Source organism: Neophocaena asiaeorientalis, unplaced genomic scaffold (assembly GCF_003031525.2).
Source record: "Neophocaena asiaeorientalis asiaeorientalis breed wild unplaced genomic scaffold, Neophocaena_asiaeorientalis_V1.1 scaffold106, whole genome shotgun sequence".
Taxonomy (NCBI): Eukaryota; Metazoa; Chordata; class Mammalia; order Artiodactyla; family Phocoenidae; genus Neophocaena; species Neophocaena asiaeorientalis.
The window spans coordinates 58,450-77,866 of record NW_020172597.1 but is presented as its reverse complement, the minus strand read 5'-3'; the positions used below and the strand labels follow the sequence as shown (position 1 = coordinate 77,866).

The following is a 19,417-nucleotide window of genomic DNA, read 5'->3' as shown; positions in this document are numbered from 1 at the left end:
AAAAAAAAAAAAAAAAAACCCAAAAAAAAAAAAAAAAAAAAAGAACAAAACAAAACAAAGATAGACAATCTACCAGATAAAGAGTTCAAAATAATGGTCATAAAGATACTAACCAAATTCAGGAGAAGAATGGAGGACCACTGTGAGACCTTCAACGAAGAGATAAAGAAAATAAAAAAGAACCAATCAGAGGTAAAGAATACAATGACTGAAATGAAAAATCCACTAGAGGGAATCAAAGGCAGATTAGATGAAGCAGAAGAATGGATCAGTGACCTGGAAGAAAGAGTGGTAGAAATCACCCCACTGTAACAGCAAAAGGAAAAAAAACGGAGGATAGCTTACCTCTGGGGACAACATCAAGCATACTAACATTTGCATTATGAGGACTCCAGAAGGAGGAGAGAAAAAGAAACAGAAAACTTATTTGAAGAAAAAATGACTGAAAACTTGACTAACCTGGAGAAGTCATCCAATTTCAGGAAACAGAGAGTCCCAAACAAGATGAACCCAAAGAAACCCACACCAAGACACATTATAATTAAAATGTCAAAAGTTAAAGATAGAGAGAGAATATTTAAAGCAGCAAGAGAAAAACAACTAGTTACATATAGGGGAGCCTGCATAAGACCATCAGCTGGCTTTTCAGCAGAAACTTGACAGGCCAGAAGGGAATGGCATGAGATGTTCAAAATGCTGAAAGGAAAAAATTTACAACCAAGACTATCTGTCAAGATTATCATTCAGAATTAAAGGAGAAATAAAGTTTCCCAGAGAAGCAGAAACTAAAAGAGCTTATCATTACTAAACTGACCTTACAATAAACATTCAAGGGACTTCTTTAAACATAAGAAAAGGCCATAACTAGAAATATGAAAATTATGGAAGAAAAAAAAATCTCAATGTAAAGGCAAAAATATAGTAAAGGTAGTGAATCAACCACCTATGTACCTAGTATGAAGATTAAAAAAGTAGTAAGATCATATAATCTATAATTATTAAAGAATATACAAAATTTTTAAAAAGTAAAGTATGTCAAAAACATAAAAGGTGAGGGGGGAGTAAAAATGTAGTACTTTTAGAATGCACTCAAACTTAAGCAACCATCAACTTAAAATAGACTGCTATATACATAAGTTGTTATATAACAGCCTTATGATAACCACAAACCAAAACCCAATAATAGATATACATACGAGGGCTTCCCTGGTGGCACAGTGGCTGAGAGTCCAACTGCCGATGCAGGGGACGTGGGTTCGTGCCCCGGTCCAGGAAGATCCCACATGCCACGGAGCGGCTGGGCCTGTGGGCCATGGCCACTGAGCCTGCGCGTCCGGAGCCTGTGCTCCGCAACGGGAGAGGCCACAACAGTGAGAGGCCCGCGTACCGCAAAAAATAAAAAATAGATATACACATGAAAAAGAAAAAAGAATACAAACATAACACTAAAAAGCCATTAAATCGCAAGGGAATAGAGCAAGAGAAAAAGAAACAGACAAGAACAATACAACCAACCAGAAAACAATGAACAAAATGGTAATAAGTATGTACCTATCAGTAATTACTTTACATGTAAATAGACTAAATGCTGCAATCTAAAGACACAGGGTGGCTGACTGGATGCCAAAATAAGATCCATATATATGCTGCCTACCAGAGACTCACTTCAGATCTAAAGAAAACACACAGACTGAAAGCAAGGGGGATAGAAAAAGATATTCCATGCAAATGGAAATGAAAAGACAGCTGGGGTGGCAATACTCATATCAGACGAAACAGACTTTAAAACAAAGAGACAAAGAAGGACACTGCATAATGATAAAGGGATCAGTCCAACAATAAGAAGAAACACTTGTATATATGTATGCATCCTACACAGGAGCACCTAAATATATAAATCAAATATTAAGAGACATAAAAGGAGAAAGTGACAGTAACACACTAACAGAAGGGGACTTTAACACTCCACTTACATCAATGAACAGATCATCCAAACACAAAATAAATAAGGAAACATTGGCCTTAAATGACACATTTGACCAGATGGACTTAATAAATAGTACATTCCACCCCAAAATAGTATAACATTCTTTTCAAGTACACATGGAACATTCTCCAGGACAGATCACATGTTAGGCTACAAAACAAATCTCAATAAGTTTAAGAAAACTGAAATCATATTAAGCACCTTTCCTAACCACAACAGTACCAGGCTAGAAATCAATTAAAAGAAAACCACTGGCAAAAACAAATATGTGGAGTCTAAATAACATGCTACTAAACAACCAATGGATCACTGAAGAAATCAAAGAAGAAATCAAAACATACTTTGAGACAAAATCTGTGGGATGCAGCAAAAACAGTTCTAAGAGAGAAATTTATAGCAATATTGGTCTACCTTAGGAAACAAGAAAAATCTCAAATAATCTAACCTTACACCTAAAGGAACTAGAAAAAGAACAACCAAAACCCGAAATTAGCAGAAGGAAGGAAATGATAAAGATCAAAATGAAAATAAATGAAACAGAGACTAAAAAACAATAGAAAAGAGCCTGTCCTTTGAAAAGATGAACAAAATTGACAAACCTTTAGCCAGATTCATCAAGAAAAAAAAAGAGAGGGCCCAAATAAATAAAATGAAAAATGAAACAGAAGTTACAATTGACACCACAGAAATACAACAGATCATAAGAGATTACTATGAACAACTATAGGCCAACAGACTGGACAACCGAGAGGAAATGGATAAATTCCTAGAAACATACTATCTTTCAAGACTAAATCAGGCAAGAAACAGAAAACATGAACAGACCAATTACCAATAATGAAACTGAATCAGTAATCATAAAACTCCCAACAAACAAAAGTCTGGAACCAGATGGCTTTACAGATGAATTCTACCAAACATTTAAAGAAGAGTTAATATCTATCTGTCTCAAGCTATTCCAAAACATAGAAGAGAAAGGAACTCTTCCAAACTCATTCTACAAGGCCAGCATGATACCAAAACCAGACAAAGACACCAAAGAAATAAAATTACAGGCCAATATCGCTGATAAACACAAATGCAAAAATCCTCACAAGATATCAGCAAACTGAATTCAACAATACATTAAAAGGATCGTATACCATGAGCAAGTGGGATTTATCCCAGGGATGCAAGGATGGATCAATATTCACAAACCAACATGATATACCACATTAAGAAAATGAAGGATACAAAGCACAAGATCATCTCAATAGATGCAGAAAAAGCTTTTGAAAAAATTCAACATCCATTTCTGATAAAAACTCTCAACAAAGTGGCTACAGAGGGAATATACCGCAACATGATAAATGTCATGTATGACAAACTCACAGCTAACATCATACTCAATGGTGAAAAGCTGAAACTATTTCCTCTAAGATTGGGAATAAGACAAGGATGCCCACTCTTGCCACTTTTATTTAACATGGTATTAGAAGTCCTAGCCATGGAAATCAGATAAGAAGAGGAAATTTTAAAAATCCAAACTGGAAAGGATGAAGTAAAACCACCACCATCTTCAGATGACATGATACTGTATACAGAATATTCTAAAGACACTACCAAAGAACTATCAGAATAAATAAATTCAGTAAGTACATTTTACAGGATACAAAACATGCATAAATCTTTTGCATTTCTATACACTCATGACCATCTATCAGAAAGAGAAATTAAGAAAACAATTCCATTTACAATTGCATCAAAAATAATAAAATACCTAGGAATAAATTTAACCAAAGAGGTGAAAGACCTGTACTCTAAAAACTGGAAGACACTGATGAAAGAAATCAAAGACAACACAAATAAATGGAAAGATACACCATGCTCATGGATTGCAAGAATTAATAGTGTTAAAATGTCCATCCCAAAATAACTTACAGATTCAATGCAATGCTATCAAAATACCAGTGGCATTTTTCACAAAAATAGAGCAGATACTCCTAAAATTTATATGGAACCACAAAAGACCCCAAATAGCCAAAGCTATCTTGAGTAAGAAGAACAAAGCTGGAGGTTCACACTCCCTGACTTCAAACTACAGTTGACCCTTAAACAACACAAGTTTGAACAATGTGGATCCACTTATACATGGATTTTTTTCAATAATTAGATACTATGGTACTATACAATCATGGCTGTTTGAATCTGCAGATGTGAAACTGTGGATAAGGAGGGCTGACTGTAAAATTATATGTGGATTTTGGACTGTGAGTAGGGTTGGTGGCCCAACCTACGTATTGTTTAAGGGTCAACCGCATACCACAAAGCCATAGTAATCAAAACAGTATGACAGTGGCACAAACACACAGATCAATGGAACAGAATAGCTTGCCCAGACATAAACCCATGCTTATATGGCCAATTAACGTATGACAAAGGAAGCAAGAATATACAATGGGGAAAGGACAGACTCTTCAGTAAATGGCGTTGGGAAAAGTGGACAGCTACATGGAAAAGAATGAAACTGGACCACTTTTTTCACATCACATACAAAATTAAACTCAAAATGGATTAAAGACTTAAACGTTAAGAACTGAAACCATAAAAGTCCTAGAAGAAAACACAGGCAGGAAACTTTGACATCGGTTTTAATAATATTTTTTTGGATCTGTCTCCTCAGGTAAAGACAACCAAAGCAAAAATAAACAAATGGGACCACATCAAACTAAGAAGATTTTGCATAGCAAAGGAAACGCTTAACAAAATGAAAAGGCAACCTACTGAATGGGAGAGGATATTTGCAAATTATATATCTGGAAAGGGGTTAATATCCAAAATGTATAAAGAACTCAGAGAACTCAATATCCAAAAAACAAACAAAAAATGCAATTAAAAAATGGGCAGAGGATCTGAATAGCCATTCCCAAAGGGACATACAGATTGCCAACAGAAACAGGGAAAGGTGCTCCACATCACTAATCATCAGGGAAATGCAAGTCAAAACCACAATGAGATAACGCCTCACACCTGTCAGAATGACCATCATGAAAGGGACAAGAGATATCAAGTGTTGGCAACGATGTGTAAAAAGGGGAACACTCATGCACTGTTGGTGGGAATGTAAACTGGTGCAGCCATTGTGAAAAAACAGTATGGAGCTTCCTCAAAAATTAAACATAGAACTACCATATGATCCAGCAATTCCACTTATTGGTATTTTTTACCCGAAGAAAACAAAAACACTAATTCAAAAAGATATTTATGCACCCCTATGTCCACTGCAGCATTACTGATAATAGCCAAAATATGGAAGTGTCCATCAACAGAATGGTTTAATTCACTCAGCTATAAAAAAGAATGAAATCTTGCCATTTGTGACAACATAAAGGGTGTTATGCTAAGTGAAATAAGTCAGTGAGAAAAAGAAAAATACCGTATGATTTCACCTATATGCAGAATATAAAAAATAAAACAAATGAACAAACAAAACAGAAACAAGACTCACAGCTACAGAGAACGAATTGGTGGTTGCCAGAGGGAAGAGGGGTAGGGGATGGGCAAAACAGGTGAAGGGGATTAAGAGGAACGAACTTCCAGTTATAAGATAAGGCACAAGGAGGTAACATACAGCATAAGGAATACGGCCAATAATATTGGAGTAACTTTGTATGGAGACAGATAGTTACTAGACTTATGGTGATCATTTCATAATGTATTTAAATGTCAAGTCTCTATGTTGCACACCTGAAACTAACATAATATTGTACATCAACTATACTTCAATTTAAAAAAAGAATGAAAGAAAGAAAACTTAAAAACTCCACACCACACACCTGGTTCTGTCTCCTGCTTTTGTGAAGGTGGGAAGAACCTCAGATATGTCATCTTGGTACTGTACTTCAGAGTCCTGGTCCGTCTCATCACATGGGCAAAGGAAAGCTTCAAGTGCTCAGTAACATTCTTTAGTTGAAAGTATTTGGTATTGAAGAAAAGGAGGGTGTTCAAGAGGACGATTGGTGAGTAAGCGCCCAGCTGTTTGCACTCCCACAAATGCTCTTCTTCAATGCGAGAGAACATGTAACCTGAACAGAAGAAAGGGGAAAAAGAAACAGTACTAAGCTCCTGCTAAATGGGACTAAGTAATTTCTCTAATCCTCAGACAGGAAGATACTAAGGAAAAGACTGTTCCTCTCTTTCTCCCTCTTCCTCATACAGAAAAACAGAAAAAGCACTGCAAAGAAAAGGGCAGATGATGCCACTGAAGCAGACATTGTGAGCACTCCCCTGAAACAGTTTTAATCTATTGTTATTTTAGACCAGGGGCTGGTAAAATTTTTCTGTGAAGAGCCAGATGGTTAACATATTAAGCACTGTGGGCCATGAGGGCTTTGAAAACAACTTTGTTGTTGTAAAAGATAAGGAAGTGTAGACAATACATAAACAAATAGGTGTGGCTATTTGTAAAATTTATTTATAGAAACAAATTTGAATTTCATTCAATTTTCACAGGCCACAAAATATTTTTCTTTAATTTTTTCCCCAACTATTTAGAAATGTAAAAAATATTTTTAGCTCATGTACTATACAGAAAAGCAGCAGGCCTGATCTGGCCCATGAGCTGCAGTTTGCAGACTCCTGTTTGAGATCATTCTGTTTACTGTTAACTGGTTCAGTTTTATTTGTCTAATATCTTTAGAGGACAGATAGAGCTCTCTCTCCCTCCTATCTCTTATTTTAAATTTATATTAAGAGCGACTGCTTCACGATAACTTATCTGGATTTTTCTTGAAAAGCAGAGGTCAGAAAAAATAAAATGAGTATACTTTTAAATGCACCTTCCTCATGATACCCCTTAAACACAGGTCTTTCCTAACGTTCTCTCCCCAATCCTCTTTGTTGCTGCTTCTGCATTCTATTCCTGGAAGACTATCCATGAACACAGATTTATTACTTGCAAATCTATGTCTCTAGCCCCCTATTTGAATGCTAAATGCATCATGCCACCACACTGCTCATAATGCGTCAAAGGTGCCCTGTAGCCCAACAGAAAGGGCACACATTTCTGGGCATATTTAACCTCTCCATTCATAGCCAAGGAGCATGAGACCAGGAGTGAATTAGGGACTTATCCAAAGACATATGGCACAGACAATTCAAGGATGAAGACTTAACTCTCTTTAACAACCAGTTCAGGGTACTTTTTATAAACTAATGAAAAAGGTCCATTGCTAACAGAGTCTAAAAGTAGCATATGTGCCAGCTACTGATACCACGTACAACTTTACCAAAGCTACCAGATCAAAAATGGTTTCTAAAAAGTAAATGTAACCTTCAGTTGTTTTTTATATTCAATAGTTAGTATCTATTCATGTACTGTATGGAAGGTATAGTTTTACTAAAATAATTGATAATAAACCAAAGACTTTCTCCTCAAAAGTCCAAATATGTTATAAATCAAGACAAATATAAAATGAACAATTTATAAAAAGAGAATCACAAAACAAGCAATTTAAGAAGGTATATCATGAAAAGAATCAAAATATAATCATCCTACCATTAGGAAGTATTGTAGGTTCCCATATTTTCAAGAGTTTGGTAAGTTCAATCATAAATCTGGAATAGGGCTCAGTAAAAATGTTATCTATTCTACCATTTTCAAACAGGTACTACAAGAGAAAAAAATGGAAACATATATGTTGATACAAAAAAACCCACAAGTTTTTAAAAAGAATATTTTTAGGAATATAGCTTACCCTTAGTTTTTATCCTTACAACACTGTGAACAATTTTAAGGATACAGTTAAAACACCAGAATTTAAGCTAAAGATGCTTTTCACATGAATTAGCATTATCTTGAGCACTGAGCTTGTAAGGTAAAGTTTTCTATTTCCTTTTAAAAACATGAATGGTATAAAATAATTATAAGTACCTTTTAGTTAGTTAATAAAACTGATATACTAAAAATTGGTCCTAATTCAAATTTCTCAAATCATTTTTCTAATTCTCAATGTCTGAGGTGCGCTCTTAGCAGTTTGTTTGTTTTTTTTTTTTTTTTTTTTTTTTTTGCGGTCCGCGGGCCTCTCACTGCTGTGGCCTCTCCCACTGCGGAGCACAGGCTCCGGACGCGCAGGCTCAGCGGCCATGGCTCACGGGCCCAGCCGCTCCGCGGCACGTGGGATCCTCCCAGACCGGGGCACGAACCCGCGTCCCCTGCATCGGTAGGCAGACTCCCAACCACTGCGCCACCAGGGAAGCCCAGTTTGTTTGTTTTTTAGCCTAGTTATAAGATGACTTCCTGCAAATAATATAGTTATCTAGTGTCAGATAACCTGAGGCTATCCAAAATTTAAAACTATTTATTTGGAGGCTTCTAACCACAGCTCTCAACTCTCTGCCTCACAAGCCAGCCTTCAAAAAGTTCAAGTCTAATTATACGACTTAAAAGTATGCTAATTATGACCATCAAGAATCATATCACAGGGCCTTCCCTGGTGGCACAGTGGTTAAGAATCCACTTGCCAATACAGGGGACATGGATTCAAGCCCTGGTCCAGGAAGATCCCACATGCCACGAAGCAACTAAGCCCGTGTGCCGCAAGTACTGAGCCTGTGAATCACAAGTACTGAGTCCATGTGCCTAAAGCCTGTGCTCTGCAACGAGAAGCCACCACAATGAGAAACCCCCACAATGAGAAACCCGTGCACCGCAATGAAGACTAGCCCCCACTCGCCACAACTAGAGAAAGCCCGTGCGCAGCAACAAAAAAAAAGACCCAATGCAGCCCAAAAAAAAAAAAAAAAAAAAAAGAATCACATCACAGAATGGGAAACACGCAACAGCTTGAGTAAATTACTGTTAAATATTTTGACGGTGCAGGTCAGGTCAGAGTCAAGCACTTCAGAGAAATACAATGAATAGAACAAGAGAATAACACAAAGTAGCATAATTATATGCTAAAAATCTTTCGGTGTTGTTTTTTTTTTTTTGTGATACATGGCCTCTCACTGTTGTGGCCTTTCCCGTTGCGGAGCACAGGCTCCAGACACGCAGGCTCAGCGGCCATGGCTCACGGGCCCAGCTGCTCCACGGCATGTGGGATCTTCCCAGACCAGGGCACGAACCTGTGTCCCCTACATCGGCAGGCGGAATCTCAACCACTGCGCCACCAGGGAAGCCCCTAGTGTTTTTAAGATCTGGTATTTTAAACTTATTTATCTATGGCTATCTTGGTTTCCTGCTTTTTGATCTATGTATGACTTGCAGTAAATTTTTATTTCCACTTAAATTTATTCCGGCTAATAAAAATTACACACCATTTCAACGTGCATTTTTATAGGCCTCTTCAAAGGCAATTTATGATTGTATTGCCAGATTACAGTTTTGTTGTTGGAAAGTATTCTTCATTTTCTTCTTTATTTTAATAAAGTTATTTTCACAACTTAAAAATATTATATCCTCATTATGGAAAGAGTTTAAAATACAGAAAAGGTGGAAGAAAGATATACTCAAACTCACTACACAAAGGCAACTACTGGTAACAGTCAGGAGTTACTTCAATCTTAAAAAACATTTCCTTTATGAATACACAGAATTGAGTTTTGTACATTTATTCAAATATGAGTACCTATAAAATACATGGGTTTAAAAAAAATCACTTCCCCCTTAGATCATAAACAAGATGAAAATGCCACTTCTACTGAACATTGTAAAGGAAATTCTAGCCAGAGTAATCAGGTGAGAAAGAGAAATAAAAAGTATTGAAATAGGAAAGGAAGAAGTAAAACCATCTCTATATGCAGTGACATGAACCTATATATAGAAAATTCTAAAGTGTCTACAAAAAAACTAGTTATTAGAGCTAGTAAATGAACTTAGTAAAGCTGCAGAGTATAAGCAACACAAAATCAGTTGTAATAAACAATCCAAAGAGAAAATTAAGAAAATTCCATTTACAAAAGCATCAGATAGAATAAAATACTTAAGAATAAATTTAACAAAAGAGGTATGTGATTTACACGCTTAAAACTACATAAAACTGCTGAAATTAAAGAACACCTAGGAAAAACAACTTGTACTCATGGATCTAAAGACAAAATTGTTAAAACAGCAATATTCCCCAAAGCAATCTACAGATTCAATACAATCCTATCAAAATCCCAACGGTTTAGTTTTTGAAGAAATGGAAAAGTTGATCCTAAAATTGATATGAAATTGCAAGGAACCTCGAATAGCCAGAAGAATCTTGAGGAATCACACTTCCCAATTTCAAAACTTACTACAAACCTACAGTAATCAAAATAGTGAGAACTACCATAAGAATAGCCATAAACCAATGTATTAAAAACTGAGAGTCCAAAATAAACACATGCATATTTAGTCAAACGATTTTTGACAAGGATGTCTCCTGTCACCTATGTCAAATCACCTATGTCACTTCTTTTGTGAACTGCTACTTATGCCTTTTTTGTGCATTTACCAATAAAATGCACCGACCTCAATTTCTCTTATTCTAACAGTCTCAGTTTAACTTATAAAAGGCTTATATGACCAAGACTTTTAAATCAGGGTCAGTAGTTCATTAAGAAGAGAGTATACGAGCAATACCAAACAAACAATATACACTATAAGTTTTCAGCTTAATTCACAAGTTCTATCAAAATTATTAAAAATGCAATAGATTTTGTAACAATTATTGAATTTCATACCTGCTGAATTCCAAGGCACAAGTATAAGATACTGTCTGGATCATACTTTTCACCATTTGGTCTCCGCACTTCTTGAATAAACTGGCATAAGCCTAAACTCAACTCAGCAAAAGTGCAGGACAGAATATCTTCCTTCAGCTTGATAGAGCGGACTGTGGAAAGGTAGAAAACATCTGAAATACTAACTTATAGAAAAATAATAACATTACTCAATTCACTGAATAAACACTGACTACACTGCCCCAGGTATTGTGGTGTACACTGGTGAATACATGGATTAAAGACAGATCCTGATCTCAAGGCTTTTTTAGGTAAAGAAATAAAGACAATGAAGCACATATGATGTAACAGGGTGCTATGACAGGGGTTTTATCTAAATAAAATTCTATGAAAAACAATAAGGGCCATCTAATAGACAGGGAAGGGTCATGTTAGATTCTGGGAGATGTGAAAGGTGAAGAAGAATTAAACAAGTGGAGAAAGAATTCCAATTTGAGGATATAAAAAGATTTCCCGAAGTATACTCCACAAAATACTAATCATGTGAGAGCTCAAGAAAACTGGGTTTCTAAGATCTGATAAATTTGGAAAACAGCAGTATGTTATACCTGCCTCTAAAGAATTCACAATGTTTTTTAACATATTAAAGGCTCTGGAGATATCTGCAAAAAAGAATGCTGTTTAACTTTCTTTAAAGTCATATTTATTTGAATAAGGAACACTTTAAGTAACATATAACTTCATGCCTTTGAAAATACCAGAAAATATAGTATGTGCTCAACCACAAAAGTGAAAAGGTTCAGGGGACTCAGGTGAACAGCAGAAAAGAAAAGAGGGCAGATGCGGGCAGATCATGGTAAGCCTCATATATTACATTAAGAGTTTGAAGACAACTAAGAACCGAATTAGTTTTAGGCAGGAGAGTTATCTAATTTGACTTGTAGAGATCTTACTGCAACAGACTGGTCCACACTGTGGGATGAGTTGAAACACTCTTTCTAGTTACTGCTTTTCTGCATTTAGAAAACACTGCATGTTTCCAAAGATACACTTGAGCTCCCCTGAGTTGGTTTTGCAAATTGAAATAGGTGATTCATGAGGGCAAGGACCATGTCTGATCTTTTCACCTAAGTGCCTACAACCATGCCTGATACATGACAGGTATATTCAGTAAGTATTTTTTTTGGATGAATGAGTAGCGGAAATGAGTAGGCATCCCCTGTGGCTACTGCATTTAGGCTTGGTGGTCTAATACAATATTACTTCTCCATTTTCACTACCCCTCCTTTTTTCTTTCTTTTTAAATTTTTATTTTTTTAAATTGAAGTACAGTTGACTTACATATCCACTGTTTCGTTTGTTTATTTTTTGGCCACGCTGTGCGGCATGCAGGATCTTAGTTCCCCAATAGGGGACTGAACCTGTGCCCCCTGCTTTGGGAGAACAGAGTCTTAACTACTGGACCACCAGGGAAGTCCCTACCCTTCCTTCTTTCTTAAAAATGTTGTGGCTCAAACTGGAAGGTGAAAGGCCTAGTAAACCCCCATAACAGGAGTATATTTATATCACTCTGGAGCAGAGAGATTTTGCTTGATCTGTGGGAACTCCATGAGTCAGTCACAGACCACAGCAGCAACTAACTGCTCCAATAATGAGGGTAGACTGAGGCAAAGCCAAGAGTGCATGCAATCACCTAGGTATTAGAGAGAAGGTATAGTTGGAAAGGGACAAAAAAATCTAGTTACAAGGACATATTCATTCCTGCCCCATCTCATCCCACAAAGATTGTATAAGTATCTTATATAAAACACAGATAATAAAAAAGCAAAATACAAACTGAAAACAAAGTTTAGAATAGAACGACCAGGGAAAAAAGAAAGCTAATGATTAGGGTTCTAAAATTATACAGTGTTGCTCTATTTGAACTGTTTATTGGGTTCCAAAGATCCTGGCACCAAAAATGAAACCTGCAATCATGGTCAATCATATACAGCTCCTTGACAGGAAAAATTCCTACAGTAACAGCAAGGCTTATCCAGGTATTCTTCTTAACAACAACAACAAAAAGTGTTACACTGGGTTCCACACTGATTATTCTACAAATATAGGGCTCAAGAAGACAGATTTGAGTTACTTGCATAGTGTTAGAAAAAGAAACAGAATTCCTTATATTTGCACGAGAAACTCATGATCAGAAGATACAACCTTACCTTTATAACAAGCTCTTTAAAATTGGGAGAGGATATTAATTTCTCTTTTTAAACATAAACTTCAAATTTTAAATAATTTTAAATATTCCATTTACAAATTTAAAATCAACAATGATATTACAAGCAATTCAGATCACAAGGAGAGAAATTTTACCTCTACAGCCTGGCTCTGAAGATTCTTGAGAGAGTGCATGGTCTTGAGCACTTCCTAAAGGGTCAGAACACGGGCTAGATGAGGCATGTTCAACTCCTGACAAAGGAAGAAAAATTAATGAGAATAAATAAAGATGGGGAAAAAAATTAAGTAAAGCCAAAATCAAAGTTTTATGGGATTTCTGACCTACTATTTATCCCTTTTGAGTAGATTTATGACTTTATCTGTATTCCTCCCACCCCCTAAATCGAGACACAAATTCATGCCGTGTATTTACCACATTTCAGATCCCCCTGCTCTTCCTTGGCATTTTTCCACTGAACCCAGTTCTTCCAGGCATTTACCCCATACATGTATTTCAGTGTCATCCCAGACACTGAGCACCCTTGAAAGGCTCCTTGAATAAGACTCCTGGGCTCCACAGACACTACAGACTTCTTCCGTCCCTGTAAGAATTCCAAAAATTTACAGAATATAAAATTTAGTTTCAGAGCTTTAAGAATCGGGATTCTCAAAGACAGAATGGGCATAAATTTATAGAAAATGCAATTTAGTATTAGATCCCAAAGATTCAGAGTTCTTAGAGCTAGAAAGGGCTTAGTCATCTAATCCAATCCATATGAGAAAAGAAAAAAAGAGAAAATTGAAGTGTAGAAGGTAATATTTTAATAATCACTAACATTTGGGTATTTACTATCTTCTGGATGCTGGATCCACCCAATGAGGTATGAATAACAGTTATTACCACTCAGGTCTATTTAATGGAACATACGAATAGATGGCTGTAAAAGAAGCCTCAATAAATTCTCTAACTACAATGGAATTCAGCTAGAAATCAGTAATGAAATAGTGTTGGAAAAATCCTGAAAACTCAGAAATTAAACAACACATGTTAAGAAACCACAAATGCGATTAGAGAATATTTTGAACTTAAAGTAAAAATGAAAACAAAACGTATCAAACTTTATGTAATAGTGCTAAAGCAGTGCTTATAAGGGCATTTACAGTATTAAAATGCTTCTATGAGAAGTGAAAGAAGTCTAAAATCAATAATCTAGCCTGTGTTAAGAAACTAGAAAAAAGACTTCATTAAAACCCAAAGTAAGGAAATAATAAAAAGAAGAGCAAAAATCAATAAAAAGAAAAGATAAAGGAAAAATCAATAAAATGAAGAGCTGGCACTTTTAGAAGGTTAAAAAAACATGATAAATCTCTAGCTAGAATGATCAGGGATAAAAGAAAAAAGACACAAATTATCAACACCTGACCCCACACATATAAAAAGAATAATAAAACTGTGAATGTCATTATGACAATAAACTAGACAGCTTAGATAAATTGAACAAATTTCTTGAAAGACACAAACTAACAAAGCTTGCTCTAGAAGAAATAGATAACCTAAGTAGCTAGAGAAATTCAATGCATATTTTAAAACCTTCCCATAAAAAAAATCCAGACCCAGATGGCTTCACTGTTGAAGTCTACCCAAGAATTAAGTAATTATATAAACTGTATTTCAGAAAACAGAAGAGGAGGAACACTAACTCACTTACGTTACTATTATCCTGACAGCAAGGCCAGATAAAGTCATCACAAGAAAACAGATTAATAGCTCTTTTAAACTGAGACACTTAAAACCTTAACAAATATTAGCAAACTGAATCCAGCAACGTATAGAAGAATAAAAACATCAAAAGAAAGTAGTGCTCATCCCATAAATGCAAGGTTAGTTTATAATTTAAAAAATTAATGTATTTCACCACTTTAAAAGACTCAGAAAAGAAAAACCAGATGATCATCTCAAGAGATCACCTGACAAAGCTCAAAACACAATCAAAAACACTCTGAGCAATTAGAAATAGAAGGGAACTTCCTGAACTTGATAGAGGTCATCTATGAGAAACATATAGGTAATATCATACTCAATATTGTAAGGCTGAACACTTCCCTAAAATTGGGAAGAGGCATGAAGGTCTGCACTCATTACTTATTAAACATTGTACTAAAGATCCTTGTTAATGCAATAAATCAAAAAAAGAAAGAAAATGCACTAAGATTGTAAAGGAAAAAGTGAAACTGCCTTTATTTACAGATAATATGATTGTGTAGGTAGAAAATCCTAAGGATTTCAGTTGAGCAAAATCACCGTATATAAAATCAACATACAAAACCATCTCTATTTCTATGTCAATGAAGAACACTAGAAAAGGAAATTTAAAAATAAAGCTATTCACAACAGGATCAAAAATATATTAAAATACTTATTAGATAAATTTGACAAAGTATAAGACTTGTAAAATGAAAAATACAAAACACTGTTGGGAGATAATCTGAATAAAGGTGAAAGATACCATCTTTATGGACTGGATGCCTCAAAGTTGCTAGGATGTCAATTCTCTGCAAATTGATCCATGGATTAAGAACAGCCCCAATCACAATTTCAGCAGACTTTTTTGTAGAAATTGACAAGCTGATTCTAAAATGTATATGGAAATTCAAATAAAACCTTTGAAAAAGATGAACAAAGATGGAAGACCTACACTCCTATTTTAAGACTTACTGTAAAGCTACATTAATCAAGTCAGCTGGTACTGGTATAAAAATAGACATGTATATCAATGGAACAGAACAGTTTCAGAAACACACCAAGACATATATGGTCAGTTGACTTTAACAAAAGTGCCAATGTAACTGAAGGGGAAAAGACAGCGTTTACAAAAGTGGTACTGGAACAACTGTATATCCATACACACAAAAAAATGAAATGTGATGCCTTAACTTATACATAAAAATTATCTCAAAATGGATCACAGAAAACATAAAACTATAAAACTAGGAGAAAATGTAAGAGAAAATCTTAATTACCATAGTTAAGCTAAGCAAAGATTTTTAGATGGGATAATAAAAAGCACAAATTATAAAAGAATAAAAACTGATAAAGTGGACTTCTCAAAAGTAAAAAGTTCTGTCCTAGTGTGGGTGACCAAGATGGCAGAATAGGAAGACCCTGAGCTCCCCACCTCCCATGGGCACACCAAAATTATTACTATGTACAGAGCAACTTTCCATAAAAATGACCTGAAGACTAGCAGAAAAGATCTTTTACAGCTCAAGATATAAAGAAGGAACTACAAGATGGGTAGAAAGGGGCAGAGACACGGTATAATCAAGACCCACACCACCAGGTTAGGTGACACACAAATGGGAAGATAATCACAATTGGAGATGTTCTCCCCAAGAAGTGAGAGGTCTGAGCCCCATATAGGGCTCCCCAGTCCACGGCTCCTGCACTGAGAAGATAAACCTCCAGAACACTTGGTTTTGAAGGCCAGCGGGGCTTGTTTTCAGGAGAGCCAGAGGGCTGCAGGAAACAAGAGACTCCCACTCTCAAAGGGTACACACAAAATCTCACATGATCTGAGACCCAGGGCAAAAGCAGTAATTTGAAAGGAGACTGGGTCAGACCCACTTGATTTCAGAGAGCCTCCCAGAGAGTCAAGAGGAAACTGGGACTCACCCTGGGGACACAGATGCTGGCGGTAGCCATTTTGGGGAGCTCACTCTACAATGAGAACACTGCTGCTAGCAAGCATCATTTTGGACTCCTCCCACTAAGTTAAATGAGAACTGGAGCCAGCCTGCCCACCAGCCAGTTGCCAACAATCCTGGGACGCTTGAGGCCAAGAAGCTAGCCAGGTGGGGACACAGCCCCAAACACCAGCAAGTTTGCTGCCTTAGGCTCCCATGAGCCCCCAGCCACCCTGAACAAGGCTCTGCCCACCAGTGGGTAGGCACTAGTCCCAGGACCTCCTGGGCCCTGGCCTTGCCCACCAGCAGGCTGACACCAACTCTACGATCACCAGGGCCCCACAGCCAGAGATCCTCAGGAGCAGGCTCTTCCCACCAGTGGACCAACACTAGCCCCAGGATACCATGGGACCTAGACCAATACATCCACAAGCCAATACTAGCTTCAGGAACCAGGCCCCCCAGCCAGTGACCCTGGGACCCAGCTCTGTGCACCAATGGAACAGAACTAGTCCCAGGATACAGCCTCACCCACCACTGGTTGGCACCAGCCCTGGGATCCCATGAGCCCTGGCCCTGCCCACTAGAGAGCAGACACTAGCCCCTGGGTATACCGCAGCCCTGTAGTCACCTGTGTCAGGACCCAGCCTGTAACCCAGTGGGTCAAAACCAGGCCGAGAACACCCACCCTCCACCCAGTCCCACCCACCAGCAAGACAGCATTAGCCTGGGAACTCCTCAGGGCTCTGCAGCTAGCTTCCCCATGACCTGGCCCTGCCCACCAGGACCAGAACTCCCCAGGCTGCAGCCAACCACACCAGAGTCGGAGGCCTCTGCATTAGGCAGGGTCTGGCAATCAACCAGTCTTGGACTTTCTGGTCCCAGCACGCCCACAGTAGTCAGCCATGCTGACCATGCTTACCAGAACGCCCACAGTAGTCAGCCTGTCATAAGGGCCCATGCAGTGCATATACAGGGCACCCCTAGAGCATACAGCTCTGGTGAATAGAGGGGAATCTGCTGCTCAGCCCCCTAGACTGTCTCTTACATAAGGTCACTTATCTAAGATTGGTAAACGGAACCAACCTATGAAATACATAGAAATAAAAACAAAGAACTAGGCAAAATAAGGCAACAGAGGAATATGTTCCAAAGGAAGCATTCTACCCAATAAGACTGCAAGGTAATGACTGTAAAGATGCTCAAAGAACTCAGGAGAAGAATGAACACAGTGAGAGGTTAGACATTTCTAACAAAGAGTTAGAAAATATAATGAACAAGCAAGCAGAGCCAAAAAATACAATAATTGAAATAAAAGGAATTAACAGTAGGTTAGCTGATACAGAGGAACAGATCAGCAAACTGGAAGACAGTGTAGTCAAAATCACTCAAACTGAAGAGAAAAAAGAAAAAGAATTTTAAAAAATGAGGACAGTTCAAGAGAACTCTGAGACAACTTTAAGTGTACTAACATTTACATTGTAGAGGTCCTGGAAGAAGAGAGCACGGAAGGAGCAGAGGACGTTATTTGAAGACATAATAGCTGAAAACGACCCTAATCTGGGAAAGGAACCAGACATCCAAGTCCAAGAAGTACAGAAAGTCCCAAACAGGCTCAATTCAAAGATTTCCGCTCAAAGACACATTATAATTAAAATAGCAAACATTAAGGATAAAGAGAGAATTTAAAAGCATCAAAGGAAAAGCAACTAGTTACGTTAAAGGAAAATCCCATAAGGCTATCAGCTGACTTTTCAGCAGAAATTCTGCAGGCCAGAAGGGACTGGCACCATGTATGTAAAGCGATGAAAGGGAAAAAACCTACAACGAAGAATACTATACCCAGCAAGCCTTTCATTCAGATTTGATAGAGAGATTAAGAGTTTTTTACAGACAAGCAAAGCTAAAATAATTCAGTACAACAAAACCAGCTTTATAAGAAATGTTAAAGGGAATTCTCTAAGCAGAAAAGAAAAAGTAACAACTAGAAAAATGAAAATTAAAAAAGGAAAAATTTCACTGGTAAAGACAAACATACAGTAAATATAGTAGATCAGTACTATCTACTAGAAAGATTCAGACAGAAGTAGTAAAATTATCTATATCCATAATATGTAGTAATGAATACACAAACCAAAAACCGTAAAATATGATGTCAGAAACGTTAAATGTGGGGAGGGTAAAAATTCAGGGTTGGTAAAATGTATTCAAAATTAAGAGATCATCACTTAAAATAATCATGTATAAACATAAATAGACTGGTATACATAAACCTCATGGTAACAACAAACCAAAAATCAGTAATAGATACACACACAAAAAAGAGAAAGGAACCCCAAAATAACACTAAAGATAGTCATCAAATCACAGGGGACGAGAGCAAAACAATGAGGAACAAAAAAGAGCTACAAAAACAACCAAAAAGCAATTAACAAAATGGCAATAAGTACATACCTATCAATAATTACTTTACATGTAAATGGACTAAATGCTCCAATAAAAAGACATAGGGTAGCTAAATGGGTACAAAAACAAGACCCACAGTGCTGCCTAAAAGAGACTCACATCAAATCTAAAGGCACACAAAGACTGAATATGAGAGGATAGGAAAGGTGCACCTAAATACATAAAGCAAACATTGACAGATATAAAGGGAGAAATGGACAGTAACACAACAAGAGTAGGAGACTTTAAAACCTCTCTTACATCAATGGACAGAGATAAATAAGGAAAATAAGTAAGGAAACACTGGCCATAAATGACACATTACAAGAGATGGATTTAATAGCTATATACAGAATAAACACACACACACACGTTTGTGTGTGCGTGTGTGTGTATATATATATT

The 19,417-nt window shown here is 36.9% G+C and overlaps 1 protein-coding gene across 3 annotated transcripts in view; it reads right to left on the bottom strand.

The window, feature by feature from the left end:
- Positions 1–19,417, bottom strand: part of ZMYM4 (zinc finger MYM-type containing 4) — a 63,784-nt gene that overhangs the window by 7,010 nt on the left and 37,357 nt on the right. For all 3 annotated transcript variants that reach the window (XM_024738831.1, XM_024738832.1, XM_024738833.1), the window contains exons 22-26: positions 13,317–13,485; positions 13,040–13,135; positions 10,676–10,827; positions 7,524–7,635; positions 5,803–6,051 (exon numbers count right to left, since the gene is read on the bottom strand). In XM_024738831.1, coding sequence (XP_024594599.1) covers positions 5,803–6,051; positions 7,524–7,635; positions 10,676–10,827; positions 13,040–13,135; positions 13,317–13,485 — 778 coding nt within the window. The remainder of the gene's footprint in view (positions 1–5,802; positions 6,052–7,523; positions 7,636–10,675; positions 10,828–13,039; positions 13,136–13,316; positions 13,486–19,417) is intronic.